The following is a 17,271-nucleotide window of genomic DNA, read 5'->3' on the forward strand; positions in this document are numbered from 1 at the left end:
ATTTAATTACAAATTAGGGTACTGCATTCAAAATTTTACTCAAGTACATAATACATATTAGCAAAATATTCAAGTACCAAAGTACTCATCAGGCAGAATAATTTATATTATATTACTGGATTATATTTATTGATGCATTCATGTGTTCATTACTTTAATGTTGCAGCTGGTGCAGCTACTTTTAATGACTTTATACACTGCTGGGTACTTTAATCATAATACTAGTTTACATATTTTATCAGTTGATTGATATTTTTAATTAATAATCTGAATCTGCAAAGTAACGAAAGGTTTAAAATGAATGTAGTGGAGTAAAAATGATGTAGTAAATAAAGAAATATTGAAGTAAAGTACCACAAAATTGTTCAGCAGTACAGAACTTAAGTAAATGTTTCTTTCCAACACTGCATTTGTTAGCTCATCTCTCTCAGCGTCACAAACCAAAGTCAGCAGCTGCTGGTCTCAGATTTCTGCCTGGAATCAGGCTCGACTTTGCTTCCTGTCTGGAGGTCTGAGGTAACAGACGGAGCTACCTGCCAGCTAACTGTCTGAAACTGTGGTGAGGTGATCGTGTTGGTACGCTGCTGCCACTGCCAGGGAGACAAAGGCCAGACTGCAGCGTATCACTCTCTCTGCAGAGAAGGTGACCGGCTGCAGTCCACCATCCCTCCAGGACTCTGAGGCAAGCAGGGAGGATTGTGGCTGATCCCTCCAAACCCGGACACAGACGGTTTCAGACACTCCCACAAGACCAGTGTCTTCCAGTCTGCAGCTGACACTGACTCTCATGACTCCCCAAACCTCTCCCAGTGTAAATGTTTGCACAATACAAAGCTGATAAAATTGCACATGTAAATATCTGCCACATGGCACACAGTCACATTACTCTTTTTGAACAGCATTATAGACACAAGCCTAAGCTGGATTTTCCAGACATCCAGATGATAGGGAGCGGTACTGAGAGCGTCTCAACCATAGACTGTATATAAAAAGGTTTCAACCTGCTGACAGTTTCCTTTTGTTGTCTGTCCAACATTAAAACTGAACCTTTCACCTCCTCCAGCTTGTTAATTATGTAACTTAAAATAACAATAGTTAACTCAAACTCTTTGAAATTTAGATTCTGCTTTAAAAAAAGGTCTTTTAGTCTTTCAGGAATAAAAATATTAGTATTTGATCACCTACCATGTGTCCTCCTGGTTCCCCGTGTGATGCTGTGGCTGCAGTCGGTGTGAGCACAGAGTTTAAGTACAGCAGCTGTCTGGGATGCAGGGAGGGGATGTGATGATAGTCTGGATGAAACCGGGGTCTCCGGGGACGAGCCGGACTCGAGATGGGACCCCCCAGCCCTGCAAAGTTCCCCTTATATGGGCAGGTGTTCGGTAAAACCCAGGTTCTCCGGAGGCCCAGCAACAACTGCTGCTGCTGACCAAAACCTTTTAAAGAGGGTTTCTATTTACAGGGTTCACATTAAAGGGGGGAGTCCCGAAGCTCACTGAATAAACTGACACTCCTCTTTTACGTTAACACTTTTTATTCTTTTATTAAAGTCAGTTGTAAAATCGGAGACTGAGAGTTTTTACTTTGAGCTTAACAAACCAAACAGAACATATCAAACATGAGCAGCATCCAACCCAGCTGCCAGTTAGCTCAGTTTCACCACGAGGAAGCGTCAACAACAGTTCAGTTTAACAGTAAAAATCTTCCATCATCTAAGTGTCCCACAAAAAACAGTAACTAGTGTCCTAAAGGACATTTATTAGTCGTATCCATCACTGAGCAAACAGCCAACAACACTTAACTTTGCTTCACATTCAGCTGCACATCAGGGCGTCGCTCTTCTTATATGGAGACCTGAGTTATCCAGATTATAATGTTGATAAATCTGGATTATTTAGGCTCCTTGAAGCTTATTGACAGTTTTAGGGACGGAACCACATCAGTCCAGGTTCAAGGGTCAACTTCTTTATATCATGTGTATAAGAACAGACTGAAATGCTTCAGCTCAGACTTTCCCTGCCTTATTTATCAAAAAGGAAAAGGGGTGGCACTATGGATAAGACACATGCCTTTGGTGTGAGAGACCCAGGTTCAATCCCCCACTGTGACACATCCACCATTGTGTCCCTGAGCAAGACACTTAACCCCTCGTTGCTTCTGAGGCGTGTGACCTCTGACATGTATAGCAATTGTAAGTCGCTTTGGATAAAAGCATCAGCTAAATTAATAAATGTAATGTACACACACAATAACATTAAATATTTACTATAGTGTTCAGTGCACAATGTATGATACAATAACAATAGAAGTTTTACTGAAGTGTGCAGTGCATGTGTGGCTGCCTGTGGACAGAAGCTGTTACTGTGTTGATCTGAAAGGAGGAGCATGAACAGGGCGGCTCGTGTCCTGCATGATGTTTTTGGGCTTTCTTTTTGCAGCAGATGGAGTAAATATGAAGTATTTTTTGAAAATACAAATCTTCGACTTTCTTTGTGATGAAAGAGCGTTGATGTAAATAGGATTTTAGATGATAACATGCAGGGTATTCAGAAATCGTTATGATCTGTTGGTGTCATTTTTACACAGGTGACTTACCTGTGAACTCGATCGAATGAACAAAAAATTAATGTTTGTTCACAAACAAAAAGTGAAAACACGCTCACTTTGCTGAGAACTTTACTGCTCTAAATAGATTTTAATAAGGTTTCATTTTAATAGTAGTTTCATGATTATCACATAAAACACGTCCGACATGGACCTCAGCACTCCAGCATTACGTTTAATGTTTAATCCTGTAAAGCTCAATGTAGAAATGACACCTGTTACAACACAGGAACGCATTAAATTAGAAATCTGCCCCAGAGCATGCTGGGAAGGTTAACAACACACCTACCTCATGCAGTTACAATCACGTTGCTGAATGCTGATCCTGGTTTAAAGTTCTGCTCTTTTTGCCTTATTTATTTATTGATTTACACAACAGATTTACACATTATAAACAGTTACTGTCAGAGGGAGATTTACATCATAGGTGGATTAATTTATAAGGCAAGGCAAGTTTATTTGTATAGCACATTTCAACAACAAGGTAATTCAAAGTGCTTTACATAAAACATAAAATATAAAAAAAGTTTAAAATGTACAATCAGGGTTAAAAGAGTTAATGGAAAATAAAAACAGGCTGAGGGGTTGAGCAAATAATTGAGTTACAGTCATTTTGAAAAGAGAATAAACAGAGAAGTACACTTAATCTACTCTCTCTAGCTAGTCTGTACTCGGGTCCATAGCAATCTTTGGGTCCACTGAAACTCCAAAAACCCTCGGACACCACAGAGAAACCAGGACATGTCTGTCCGCAGGCCACTTTGATCCTTATATTCCCCTCTACCCACCTGCACGTTTACAGGTGGACAGAGGTTCCTGCAAATCACTCGGGCACGAGATTTAAGACCACTTCCTTCACTCTGTTCAATCTCACTCTCATCATCTTTTCACTCAATTACCTACTCATTTCTAACCGTGTAAATATTTAATTAAAAGCAATGGTAAAAAGCTAAAAACAAAGAAAAAGAAAACAGGACAGTAAAAGTTACAGTGCAGTGTAAGTTATCAATCTACTAGTTAAAGGCAGCGGTAAAAAGAAAATTCTTCAGTCTTAATTTAAAAGAACTGACAGTTTCAGCAGACCTGCAGTTATCTGGGAGTTTGTTCCAGATATACGGAGCATAATAACTGAACGCTGCTTCTCCTTGTTTAGTTTTGACTCTGGGGACAGAAAGCAGACCTGATCCCAGACGACCTGAGAGGTCTGGATGGTTCATAACGAAGCAGAAAATCAGAAATGTATTTTGGCCCTAAACCATTTAGTGCTTTATAAACTAACAGCAGGATTTTGAATCAATTCTTTGACATACAGGAAGCGAATGTAAAGACCTCAGAACTGGAGTGATGTGATCCACCTTTTTGGTCTTAGTGAGGACTCGAGCAGCAGCGTTCTGAATCAGCTGCAGCTGTCTGATGGATTTCTTAGGGAGCCTGTAAAGACACTGTTTCAGTAGTCGACTCGACTGAAGATAAAGTCATGGATAGGTTTTTCCAGGTCCTGCTGAGACATAAGTCCTTTAATCATTGATATATTCTTCAGGTAATAGTAGGCTGACTTTGTAATTGTCTTAATATGGCTCTTCAAATTCAGGTCTGAGTCCATGACTACACCAAGATTTCTGGCTTGATTTGTGGTATAGATTGAAGTCGAGCACTGACTTTCAATCGTTCCTCCCTGGCTCCAGAGACAATAACTCAATTCAGTTTTATCCCTGTTCAATTGAAGAAAATTCTGGCACATCCAATCGTTGACCTGCTCAATACAGTTACTCAGCGCGTGTATGGGATCATAGTCCCCTGGTGAAATGGTTATGTAAATCTGTGTCATCTGCATAATTATGGTAACATAATTTTGTTGGTTTTCATAATCTGAGCCAGTGGAAGCATGTAAATGTTAAACAAAAGAGGTCCACATGTCATTTTTGTCAGCTCAGATGTGTGATTACCTATAAACACAAAGTAGTCCCTCTCCTTTAAGTAGGATTCAAACCATTTTAGTACTGTGCCATAAAGTCCAACCCAGTTTTCAAGTCTGTCTAGTAATATGTTGTGGTCGACTGTGTCATTGCAGCACTGAGATCCAATAATGCTAAGAGTGAAATTCTGCCACTGTCAGTGTTTAAATGGATGTCATTGAAGACCTTAACAAGAGCCGTCTCAGTGCTGCGGTGTGGTCGAAAACCTGACTGGAAGACATCAAAACAGTTATTTAGTGCCAAGAAAGCACTAAGCTGTTGAAAAACAGCCTTTTCAATGATTTTAATTAAATTGGGAGATTTGATATGGGCCTGCTCATTAGTGAACTGTCTAGATTGCTCTTTTTTAAGAGTGGCTTAATGACTGCAGTTTTCAGGGCCTGTGGGGAAAAAACCTGAGAAGAGACATGTTGACAATTTGTAGTAAACCTGAGGCCATGCATTTAGACACATATTTGAAAAAACCTGTTGGCAGAATATCAAGGCAGCATGAGGAGGATTTCAGATGTTGTATTATGTCTTCCAGGTTTTTATGGTTAATAGAATCAAATTGTCTCATGCTATATGAATTGTTTTTAAGTGGACACATGGACAAGACATATCCTGTAACTGATATGGAGGCACTGATTGCTTGTCTAATTGTTTGAATTTTGTCTGTGAAGAAGGAGGAAAATTCATTGCAGGCCCTGGTGGATAGAAGTTCAGAGGCTACAGACGCAGGAGGGTTATTTATCCTGTTGACAGCAGCAAACAGGGCACGAGCATTATTAGTGTTTTTGGTGATGATGTCAGAGAAGAAGGACCGCCTTGTATTTCTCAGCTCTAAATTATAAATGCGAAGTCTCTCTTTATAGATGTCATAATGAACCTGGAGATTTGTTTTCCGCCACCTGCGTTCAGCTTTTCGACACTCTCTCTTTTTTGAGTTCTAACCAGCGTGGCATTTCTCCATGGAGATCTTCTCTTACCAGAGACCACCTTCACCTTGGCTGGTGCAATGGCATCAATAACATTTGTAATTTTAGAACTGAAATTATCTACAAGCTCACTGACTGAGGCCCGTGAGAGGGCGGTTGTTGAGGAGAAAGCCTCAATAAATTTTTCACTAGTGTTTTCAGTGATATGCCGTTTTGTGATTACCTGTTTGTAGACTTGTGTGCACGCAGATAGCACTCTCAAAGAAAACACAGGGATGATCAGAGAGAGCAACATCAGTCACCACAACCTTGGAAATGTCCAGACCCTTGGAGATGACCGAGTCCAACGTGTGCCCCTTATTGTGCGTGGGCCTCCTCACATGTTGAGTCAGTCCATAATTACCAAGGACACAACACAGTTCTTTAGTCCCTCTGTCCTGGGGGTCGTCAACATGGATGTTAAAATCACCAACAATAACCACACAGTCAAAGTCAATACAGATTATAGACAGCAGCTCACCAAAGTCATCAAAAAAGTTTTCACAGTATTTAGGGGGCCTGTAGATATTTAGAAAAATAGCTCGAGAAGAGGAATTCAGCTGAAGAGCCACATATTCAAAAGAAGCAAAATTCCCATAAGACATCTTTTTGCATTGGAGGGAGTCATTAAACAAAATGGCAGCTCCACCTCCTCTCTTATGCACTCTAGCTTCACTCATGAAGCTGAAGCTGGGAGGCGTAGACTCAATAAGGACAGCTGCACTGTTATCTTGGTCCAACCAAGTTTCAGTTAAAAACATGAAGTTAAGATTGTGAGAGATTATAAAATCATTGATTAAAAATGTTTTTCCTGCCAAAGACCTAACGTTTAACAAAGCTAATTTTAGTGTGTCAAAAACATTATCTGGCCCACTGTTTTCAACAGGTTGCGGCTGACGAGGAATTAATACTAAATTTGCAGGACATGTTGAGTTCTTCCTGTTTCTTAACACATTCAGGATGCTTTTTCTGTTACCTGTCAAGACAGGGATGGAGAAGACTATCAGCACACTGGGCCCCGGCTTGTCCTGGGAAGAGTCATGAGTGCTATTTTCCTTGTAGCCCGGACCCAGCACATATCAGACAGAGCTTACTGGGCTTTTTCGCCATTGCGGAGCGGGAGGGCGGGTTGGGCGCTGTATGTGTGACACATGTGTCAAACCAGGAGGACTTAGAACCAGTGGTGGAGGTGAACGGTGAGGGAGGTTTAGGGTAGAGAAAATGGGAGTTGGTCCCAGCTCTAACCAGGTCTTCCATGTGATCAGTGGGGAGAGGGGAGAAAGGGTGTCTGGAGATAAGGGTGACCTAGATGGGGATTGGGGGGGCAGAGATGTTGAATCCTCACTGTTTTCAGTGAGGGAGGTGGAGGCTCTTCCTCTTGGCTCAGTTGTCTCCCGTGATCAGAGCTCTCTTCCGGCGGGGGCTGAGGTGGCTCTCCTTCAAGGTTTCTGGCGTGTTGTGTTATGTCTATATCTATCTATAAGCACTTTTTGAATCAGTAGTACTTAATTTATTTATTTATTGTTCAAAAAAGACAAAATATTGGTAAAAGAACCTAAAAACAAATACCTTTTTATTAAAAAAATAATACCCCTACTGAATAAGACTAAATTAGATTCAACTTTATTTTTGTTGCACATGTCTCTGGTACAAAGCAACGAAATGCAGATAGCATCTAACCAGAAGTGCTTAATCAGTAATTAAATAGAATATGATACATTATTATACAAGTGAAAGGTCTGAATGACATATAAATATAAATATATGTGTACATGAATATTTATAGCTACAGGTCAATAGAGGCTATGAACAGGTTATGGCAGTACGGTATGAATAAAATATGCACAGTTGTGCAAATGTGCTTATTGTAGGGATTATACAGTATGTACAGTAGGAATGTCTGTGTGTGGGGAATGATTTACAGTAAATACTGAATGTGGGGTACGAATGTACAGTAGTGGAATAGTACGCTTAGAATAAGGTCAGTTTTTCTTGTTCTCTACACCAAAACAAGAAGAAAACAAAAGAAAGTGTCCATTGATGTGTCTGAATATTCTAGCTTTTAAGTTACAAAATATATATTTGTCATCATGGTCAACACATGTATTGTATTTGGAGCAGTTTGATCAGTGTCCACGTGGCGGCGCTGTAGTCATTGTGCTCACCTCTTGTGTCTTGTAGAAATATGGACAAACATAGCACCTATGTTTTAATATTTAGTTTTTCTATATGCTGAAGAGTCTTGGTGACCACTAGCTATTACTGATAGGAGCAGCATGTTCATCCAAACCTGTCTGTGAAACTGAAACAGATTCTGTGACAGACCTGACGCCAAACTCAACAATTTAACATCTCTTTGAATCAGGAAGTCAGCAATCAGAGAACCCAAATAAAGCTCTTGTGTTTTGCTGGAAAGGGATCAATGGTTCATGGGCAAGTCAATTTTAAAAGGGGAAATTCTTTCCAAAATGCAGTTTAATGTAGTTTTATAGAAAGACAAATTAGAGGCTGGGTTATTTAGCACTGTTCTCCTTGATCTACTAGAAATACATGTACATGATAACTGGCAGCATGGCGACTTTAATATGCCAAATTTGAGAATGGAGATTGGAATAAACATAAAAAACATGTTATTTTTCATTCGTTTAACTTCTTTATTTCACACCATGTGAAAACAAAACCTTTCCTTTTTCCAAGAGGTAATATTCAAATACTCAAGTAGCCTATGAGTCCTGCATTCAAAATGTTACTTCAGCAAAAGTACAAAAGTATTAGCGTCAACATATACTTGAAAGTACAGAAAGTAAAAGTTCTCATAATACAGAATGGCCCATTTTAGATTAAAACATTATATTATATTAAAATCACTGACGCAGTAACGTGATCATCCAGGTAAATTTCACCAAAGAATCAATTAAGTATTTTCTTTACCCATAATAATACATCATCATTTCTTTGATTATATTTTGTATTAAGCTATTAATCTGAAACTACAAAGTACTGTTGTCAGATTAATGTGCAGCAAAAAGTACAGTATTACCCTCTGAGATGTAGAAGTAGAAAGTAGCAGCAAATGGTAGGCTAATACTCCATGTACCTCAAAACTGTACGCTACAGTATACTTAATCTATCACTGCTCTTTCCTGTGAATTATTGCCCTGTTGTTTTGTTAAACTTGTCAAATGTTAATTTCCCAAGTAAAGTATGAATTCTAAAAGAAATTCAGTCGTTAAAGGAATTTTTGTGTTGTTGTTTTTTATTGAAAATTAGGAAAATATGCAAACAAGTTTGGGAATATGTAAACAAACCAGAAATCAGTTAATACTGGTGGGACTGATACTATATGCCTAGCACACTTAAACATAGCAGCAGACAATAGAAGTAAGTTACACTGAAAAACAAGAGAGATAAAGATAAACAAACAGCAATTAATTAAATAAATGTGAACAGAGGAGGAGCTCAAATTAGTAAGATTAGAGACATTAACAAAGCAGGGATGTAGAGATAAAAACAAGTGTTTTTTAGTGTTTTTTTATTTATTTAATCCATCACTTAGTTAAAGTAGTTGGCAAAGAAAAGCACGTGAACACAGTAAAAGAGGAAGTAACTACTGGCCTTTTACTAACAAGCAGCCTTTGTGTGGTATTTACACCTCTTTTTTACACAGTCCTAAATAATCACAAGGTTCAGTAGGCCAATGTGAAACGTGTCCAGGCTATACGTAAAAAATAAATGACTTTATTGTATTTAAAATAAGGTATGTTTTAATTTTTAAGGACGACCAGTCATGAAACGTGCGTGTTTGCTCCGCCGCTGCGGTAAACCCAGTGAACGCGGCGCATTGATCTCGCGTTAACACTACACTACCCAGCGGCCCCCGCGCCGCCGAGCCATGTTGTAGGAAATCCGCTTGCGGCGGATTATTGTAATCCGACAGAGGGTCTGGACGACACATCGGATCACGACAGCAGAGCGGAGCCCAGCGGCCTGTAACAGATGCAGCTCGTCCCAGAATAAAGGGATAAAGTTGAGATATGATCTGACGCACCGCGCGCTGCTCCCGCACGCACTCATCGGCGGCGCACGGGCCGTTTCCTGGACCAATCGATCCGCCTCGCGGACACTGACAGCGGCCAGGCACCGCACAGCAGAGAGGGAGAGGAACCAGCTTTATCTGTTAGTTAAAGACATCTCCCCCTTCTCCCTTCCCCCCCTTAGCCAGGTTTAAGTCCGGCTCGGCTCGGCTCGGCTCGGTTCTGCTGCTGCCGCCGCTGCTGACACGCAACTAGCTAGCGCGGCTAGCTCACCCCAGCTAGCTAGCTAGCTAGTAAGGAATTTAGCAAGTTTAGTCAGGAATTTAGCAAATTCTCCGACCCGCAGCCCGCAAGGAGGGAGGATGTCGGCGAAAGACCCGAACAAACTCTCCACCACGGACCGACCCATCAAAGGTACGTGACATTTATTTAATCGTTGCCCCTCTCGGTGCAGGAAGTTCACGGCTGCTGCTGTCGGAGCTAGTTGGCTAAATGTGAGCAGCTTAACGCGCCGCTGGGTGACGGACAGTCCCGCTAACAGCTCATTTACTCTGCCGGGGTTTGTTTGTTTGAGAGGATCACGGTGCGTTAAACCGCCTCTCTGCACCGAAGGGACCGAGATAACCAGGTTATGTAAATTAATCAATCCGACGCAGCTAATGAGTTAGCTGCTTTAGCTTTAGCTGCCCCCTGAGTGCCAGATGTCAGTTGTGCGTTTGACATTTTGCTGTTAACGCTGCTCAGGTGCACCGAGCAACACCTGGGTCCGTCTCAGGTACGAGTCTGAAGGCGTGTCCGCGCCAAACATTTGATGGTTGTTGCTGCAAATGCGTCGCTGCTGTTGGTGGTTGAATGCAGGTGTTGACCTGAATTTAACACCTTCACTTTCCAACTAAGCTACTTTATTTTAACACTTTATTTAACCAACAGTTTTCCCCCAAGAGACTGTTGGTCCTGGTCCAAGACAGAGCTGATCCTTGAGTCCTCCATAGTGAAGCATGAAATATTTATGCCTCAGCATTACGTAACTCTCAGCAGACCTGACACAAGTAGTTGATTAATCATTTGGCTGATAAGACAGATAACCAGTCTAAAGACTTTATTGTCTATCAGATGTCAAGAAATTGCCTGGGGAAAAATGCTTATCACCATTTTCCAGAAGTGACGTCTTCAGTTTGCTTCTTTTGTCCAAAATCCAAAGACTCTTTATTTACTGTCATAAAATGACAGAGAAGCAGCAGGATGTCACATTTAAGACGATGAAACCTGCAAATGTTTCACATTTTTGCTTTAAAACAATTAATGGATTTATCAAAATAGCTGTCGATTAATTTTCTTTCGATCGACTAATCTAATAAAACAGAGTTGCAGCATCTAAAATAGTCAGATGTCCTTCTATTCTTTGTTTTATTAAAAAGCTGTAACCTGAATATTTTAGGGGTTTTGCACAGCTGGTCAAACAAAACATTTTGTACATATCATCTTAAACTCTTCTGACAGTCTAGAGACGAATCAATCAGCTGATTAATTGAGAAAACAGTGGACAGAGTGATTAAGTGAATACAAGTGTCTCTCTCTCTCTTCAGGTTGGCATATTTGTTTTTCCAGTTCCCCATTATGACATTTTGTGACACCGGTGTTGCACCAAATGCTGTCACCCGTCAGATTGTGACCCAATTAGGCTTTCAGCTGTATTCCCTCTGCAGACGTTTCTATAATAACACTTCTCCACATACTTCAGCTGCTGGGTCACACATTTTAATAGTTGTAGTAGCAGAAACTGTTTCGTACAGGTGTGTTTTAGAGCACCAACACCTCACCTGTAACTAGCTTTCTGGTTATTTAGTTAAGTGTGCAGGTCAGCTGTTCCCAAACCTTTTGTGTCTGAAGTCCTGTCAGATAAACTCTTCAATTTTTTTTTTTTCTCCGGCGTTTACAGCTCACACAAATCAGGATCTGCCTCGCCAACCGAAGGGGGTGTGGTGTTATATTTAGGAGTCTATTATAAATAAGTAAATATCCAGTCTCTGAATATGATATGACCCCGTGGACACAGGAAGTTAACGCCCGCCATCCTCCGCATGTGGGTGAATTAGCTGAACGTACCAGCCACAGTGGCGGGTAAATAAGTTAGTTAACAGAACGATTTGTGAAATTTGAGAGTTCGGGTGTCCGAGTGAAACCAGCAGAACCACAAGGAAGACAACACACGTGTAATTTCATGGCAGGGGTGAACAGCTGTTATTTTTGTCGACCAGATGTTTGCAGACTCTTCCTCTGATTGGCTGGTACTGGTTCGCCTCTGTTGGTTCGGGCTGGTGTTAACCAATGAGAGTCCTGGCTGATAAGTGACACTTGTATGGACTGTAAAATGCTCACTGAGGTTCAATCAGCAGCGGCGCTGAAACATGCAGAAAGTTAGAAACCGATGAGCTGCGGGTCTTAACGAATCCACGGTTCATTGAACTTTGGTAACCCTTGTTGCGCTTCAGTACTTAAACAAATGGCGTTACACGTCTTGCACGAAGTCAGAGAGACGGTGTCAGTATTTTCTATAAGAGTTAAATATTGACTGGATTAAATAAAATAACCTGTTGTTGTTGAATATTGTACATCTTGTTTTATTAGTTTTCCCACGCAGTGACACACCGCTGGTTAAAACAGGATCTGGCTCCCACAGAGAGAGAGAGAGAGAGAGAGAGAGCGCTCATGTGGACGAGTGGAGACACGAAACAAAATCTGTGTTTGATCATGAAGCCTGATGTAACTCTAACAGCTCTGTGGTTTAGCACTGAAGTGAATGAAGCGGAGTCTCTAACAGGGACGGCCGTCTCATGTGGACACGGTAATGCACCTCAGTGTCTCATGCGCCGGTCTCCTGTATGAAGCGTTGTTATTAACCTCTGCGTGATGAACTGGTCGTGGGTCACATGTCTGCTCAGCTGACCTCAGTTGTCTTCCAGTCGTCGTTGCTGCAGCAGCTTTGACGGCCTGTAGTACTAATTATCTGTATTTTCAGAATATTTTCCTGAAATGTGTCCCGAGGCGCACGCTGTTTCTCCTACACAACATTTAACCAAACAACAAAACAAATACTACAAACGGATATCAGGCATCAGGAATAAGAAGCTGCAGTGACTGTTGGATTTAAATGATCCTGAATGCAGAGCACGTGAACGTGGCGTCTTTATGCAGACTGGCGTTCCTGTGCACCACCTACTTGTCTCAGTGTTTAGTTAAGCGTCAGGTTAGTGATGTTGTGTCTGTGGGTTAAGGGCGGCCACGTATGATGGGCTCAGTCCGTTAGGAAGGCTTAGGAGTGTAAAGCAGCAGGAGAGCGTCACTTCATTAAAGCTGCCTTCTTCAGGCTGCTGGTCAGTCAGGAAGTCGACGCACACGATGTAGGCTAGCTGCTGTTTGCTTCACCCGTCCGTCCAACCCGCTTCTAGATTCCCTTTGTTGGCTCATTTATCTGTGTGGCCTTCAGAAGTCCAAAATGGACCCGTGAAAAACCTGTGGATAAGTAGACGTGATTCAAAATACGATCCTGGACAGTGTAATAGAGAGCAGCAGCAGGTATAAACAGTCAGTGGCCACTTTATTAGGTACACCTGTAACATGTCTCATCTCAGCCATAGATCCACCGTTACAAAGACGATCATGTTCATCATTTAACAGCATAATACCCGGCTACACCTCGGCAGTCTGCGTGGCTCGGGGCCAACAGAAAGTCATGTTTAGATGGTAACTTGCTGTTCAAACAAGCTGGAAGGAAAACAAACCAGGTTTTTATCCACACCAGGGCTGCAGCTGGTGATTGATCTCATTATCAGATGATCTCCCTGATTTCTGACATTATGTAAACAATGTCAGAGGATGAGGATGAGCGCCTGAGGTGTTGTCTTTCAGTTGCTTATGTTATCAATTTAAAATGATATGACTGGAAGGGTTTAGGCATTTTGATTTGGTAAGTTATATAAACAGATTTATTGATTTAGCAGCTTTTGTTTTTGGGACTATTAGACATCTGAAGATGTCTGCTTTCTGTCTGGGAAACGTTAACGGGATATTTGAACCATTTAACGACCGTAAAAGACGAAACGACGAATCTGTAATGGAAATGACATTCAGTCTTCTCATCAGCTGGATAATGATTTCAGGGTGAACGGCGAACAGACGTCCTGATGGTTCGAGTTCATCACTGCTGCCCTTTTCTGACTGACGCTGCAGCAGCATCCTGTTCAGCTGTGTGTGTGTGTGTGTGTGTGTGTGGGTGTGTGGTCAGTACACATCGTCTCTGGCCTTTTGGCTTTTAGTTACCAATGGTAATCGAATCAGTCTGTTCATTTGCATCAGCTGGCACGTGTAATGATTCTGTTCTCGTTGGCTGATGATGGAGCCGGTAGAGGGCCGTAAAGACTGTGGTAGAGGTTGAGCTGTATCTGTGGATCTCACCTCGCCGCCCAGCCAGCTGCAGCTTTATGGTCTGAGCGAGAGCGCTGCAGGGTGCTAGTCAAAGTTACACAAATTATTTTATTATTAGTTTGGCCATGTCTTTGTCACACACAGCCGTGTCGTTACCTTCAGGGCATGTTTATCAAGTACATTTACATACAGCAGCAACGCACACACAGCGGTGCAGAGCTGAATGGGCTTCTGTGTAACAACTCACAACTTTGTTTTAACTTAAAGATCCACAGGATCAAACACACCCGTTATTAGTTTACTTTAAATGAGGATTAACGTTCACACAGTTTATCTTTACTGTTCCTCAGGATTGGGGCCGAATAATGTAATTATTATGACTGATATTTCAATTGTGATATTAAAGGGAACAATTATTTTTACTTTTTTACTTATTTTCACTGAAAATATGATCATGGTGTGATTATTTTTCTAAGGATCTGCACTAAAGGATATTTTCTTAAGTCTGTAGAGTCTGATGTGTAGGCCGGGACGTCTCTGCAGCACCACAATGTTTAATTTAAATTAGTATTTCGACACATGTATGACCTTTTTAACAAATATTGCACCTCCTGCGATTTGAAAATTGCAATAGTCTGTAATTTAGATTAATTGTACTCAATATTAGTCCAACATCACAGAGCCTGCCAGCCACATTAGCTGCACAACATGCTAACACCAAGTTAGCTAACCTACAAAATAATAAAACAACAGAAAACATGACTTCCAGATGTGAAGTCGGCCCACACCCCTCCGTCCTTTGAAGCGTTACGGCCTTTGTTACGGCTGTATTTCAATATTGCGGCTATTGCGACAGCTGTAGGAAGAGGACAGTAAAAACAGACATGTTTAGTACAATAATAACCTTGTTTAATACTATATCAGCCACAAGTACAGGCCTGTATGTAGATTTATAGTAAATTAGTTTAAAGATTAGATCCGGTTCTCACAGGGCTCGGCCTGAGCTTCAGCCCTGAATTTGCCTAAACAGTTTGTGGTGGTGACATACAGAAATGATGCAAGCTGTATACTGAGGAACTTTGCGCAAGTACCTGAAAGTACTAAAATGTTTTTTTTTATACAGACAAATGAAGGCGGATCAAAGAAGTGGGATCACTGTAATCTGACGATCACACACATTCCTGCCGTCCTCTGCCTCCACACGCTTCCTCGTGTCGACACGCTCTCTCCTGGCCCAGTGGTCTACTTTAGTGAGCAGCTCTGAAATCAAACCAGGTCGCATGCGTTCAGCCAGTCACATGAGAGCTCCTGAACTGGTTTATCACCAGCAGATGTGAGTCTGATCGGACGGGGTGATCACGAGGAAGACGGCGTCTCAGACAGTTTTGTGAAGAGAGAAAACAAAAACCACAGTTGTGAAACGAGACGTCACAGACCACTGTAGGAAGTGGTATTCAAATAACCAACGACAGTCCTCCACGGCTGAAGGGACGGAGAGAAAGTTTAAGAATAACTGCGCCAAAACACTCAGCTGCTTGCAGTGTAATCAGCTTAGGTAAACTCTCACAGGGCCCGAAGTTTCCACCTGCCATGCAGACGCTTCATTTACAGCAGTTAAGTCAGAGTAAGATAAATGTGAAAAACATTTTACATTCCACTGATTAATAGAAGCTTTGGTCTTCTGCTTGTTGTTGAACTTTGTCCCTCTTGGCCACCGTGCCCGCTGTGGCCAGGAGCCAGCCAAATATAAGCAAAACAAAAGAGTGTTTCAAACAGGCTTTGTTTTCTTTTTTTCTGCTGCTCTGCACAAACGTTTCTCTGGACGGTTAGCCAGCAAACACTAGCAGCACCCAAAACCAAACCAGTGTTTCCCACAGACTGAGAACTTGGGCGGTGGTGTGGTGGGCGGCGGGGGAGGTGTCAGTGTTAGTGGGGGAGGCTACATTTTCTATTCCTAGTAGTTTATTTCTTATCGCACCATTTTAATTCTGCTTCATTCTCCACCCTTGTTTTTTTTTTTTTTTAGTGTCACTAATTTAATCTCTTTTCCCCACTCACCTTCACCTGTGCTGCGAACGCACCTGCTGGCCCCGCCTCTTCCTCTCTCTCTCTCTCTCTCTCCATGTACGTGTCTGCTGACCGTCTCCATCAGCTGTAAAACACAAAGAACTTGTCTTCTGGATTCTGTTAACAGCAGCATGCAGAGGAGGCTTGTTAACGATGTAGCCTGTCAGAAAGAAAACAACGTGCTAGCAAATGAGTGACATCTGCACTGGTGATAAAATATCCTCCGTGTCTTGTAACGTGATAGAGAACGACTCTGTCTCTGCAGAATGATAAAACAACGACGAGGTTGGATGTGTGTGTCTAAAATGGGAAATGAAAATATAATCACTTGTTAGCTGCTTCTGACTCTCTGAAGAGCTGCAAAGAGATTTCCCCTCTCTGAATTTATTTTATTGATCTCCCCGGTGTTGTATAGACTCGTGCCTGATATTAATTGGTGTCGCTGGACTTCACACAGATCATTTGTGTAGAACAGGACTCCTCAAACTCAGTTCTTATCTTCTCCTTTTTGGTCGTTTGTCTAACTGACAGAATTAAAAACAATCAGCCGCAGCTGAGTAAATTAAAACGTGGAGTCGTCTGTAACAGCTCCGTCAGCTTGTTACGATGCATAGCGGCGCTTGTAATTACAAGATGGCAGCCTTTCAAATGGCAGTCTTGGTGTGAAAACAGTTGATCTCTAACGCGACCTGTTCCTTCAGGTCTTCCTTTCTGCCTTTCTGTGGAACAAGGGTGTTTTCCAAGAACTGGTATTTCCTCAGAGGGCGTGTTTGTGCTGCCAGACTGTTACTCTTTGTCTTCAGGTCGAGCCTCGACACGCCGCCACAGTCTCTGTGAGAAGTTCTGCAAATCACATCAGAATATATCGGCTCTGGAATCTCACAGACGTGCTCCTGTATAATCTGTCTGATAGATCATTTAGGTCACGATAGACTGTCTTCACATTCAAACACACGCCCGGATTACGTCACAGCCGAGTCTGCAGACAGGGAGGAACGGCTGGAACAGTTTATTTTATTATCCATTAATCTGCCCACTTGATTAATTCATCCGTGCATTAAAACATCAGTATATCTTGCTCCTTTTGTCCAAAAGACAAAAAAATATTCAGCTTACTACAATGTCAGACCAATAAAAGCAGCTAGTTTGGTCTTTAAATGAGTAATTAATTAAAAAATAATGAAAAAAGGTGCAGATTATTTTCCTAAG

General features: G+C 41.6%; 1 protein-coding gene across 2 annotated transcripts in view; it reads left to right on the forward strand.

Annotated features, from left to right (window-relative positions):
• The first annotated feature begins 9,396 nt into the window (after nt 1–9,396).
• The window catches only part of ppp3ccb (protein phosphatase 3, catalytic subunit, gamma isozyme, b), a 29,259-nt gene continuing 21,384 nt past the window's right edge, over nt 9,397–17,271 (forward strand). Inside the window, exon 1 of one of the 2 annotated variants that reach the window (XM_038733662.1) lies at nt 9,397–9,984. In XM_038733662.1, coding sequence (XP_038589590.1) covers nt 9,933–9,984 — 52 coding nt within the window. In that variant the 5' untranslated portion in view covers nt 9,397–9,932. The remainder of the gene's footprint in view (nt 9,985–17,271) is intronic. The other variant, XM_038733661.1, reaches the window with a different exon arrangement.

Source organism: Micropterus salmoides, unplaced genomic scaffold (assembly GCF_014851395.1).
Source record: "Micropterus salmoides isolate LMB-PRFRI ecotype aquatic unplaced genomic scaffold, ASM1485139v1 Ms_hic_scaffold_20, whole genome shotgun sequence".
Taxonomy (NCBI): Eukaryota; Metazoa; Chordata; class Actinopteri; order Centrarchiformes; family Centrarchidae; genus Micropterus; species Micropterus salmoides.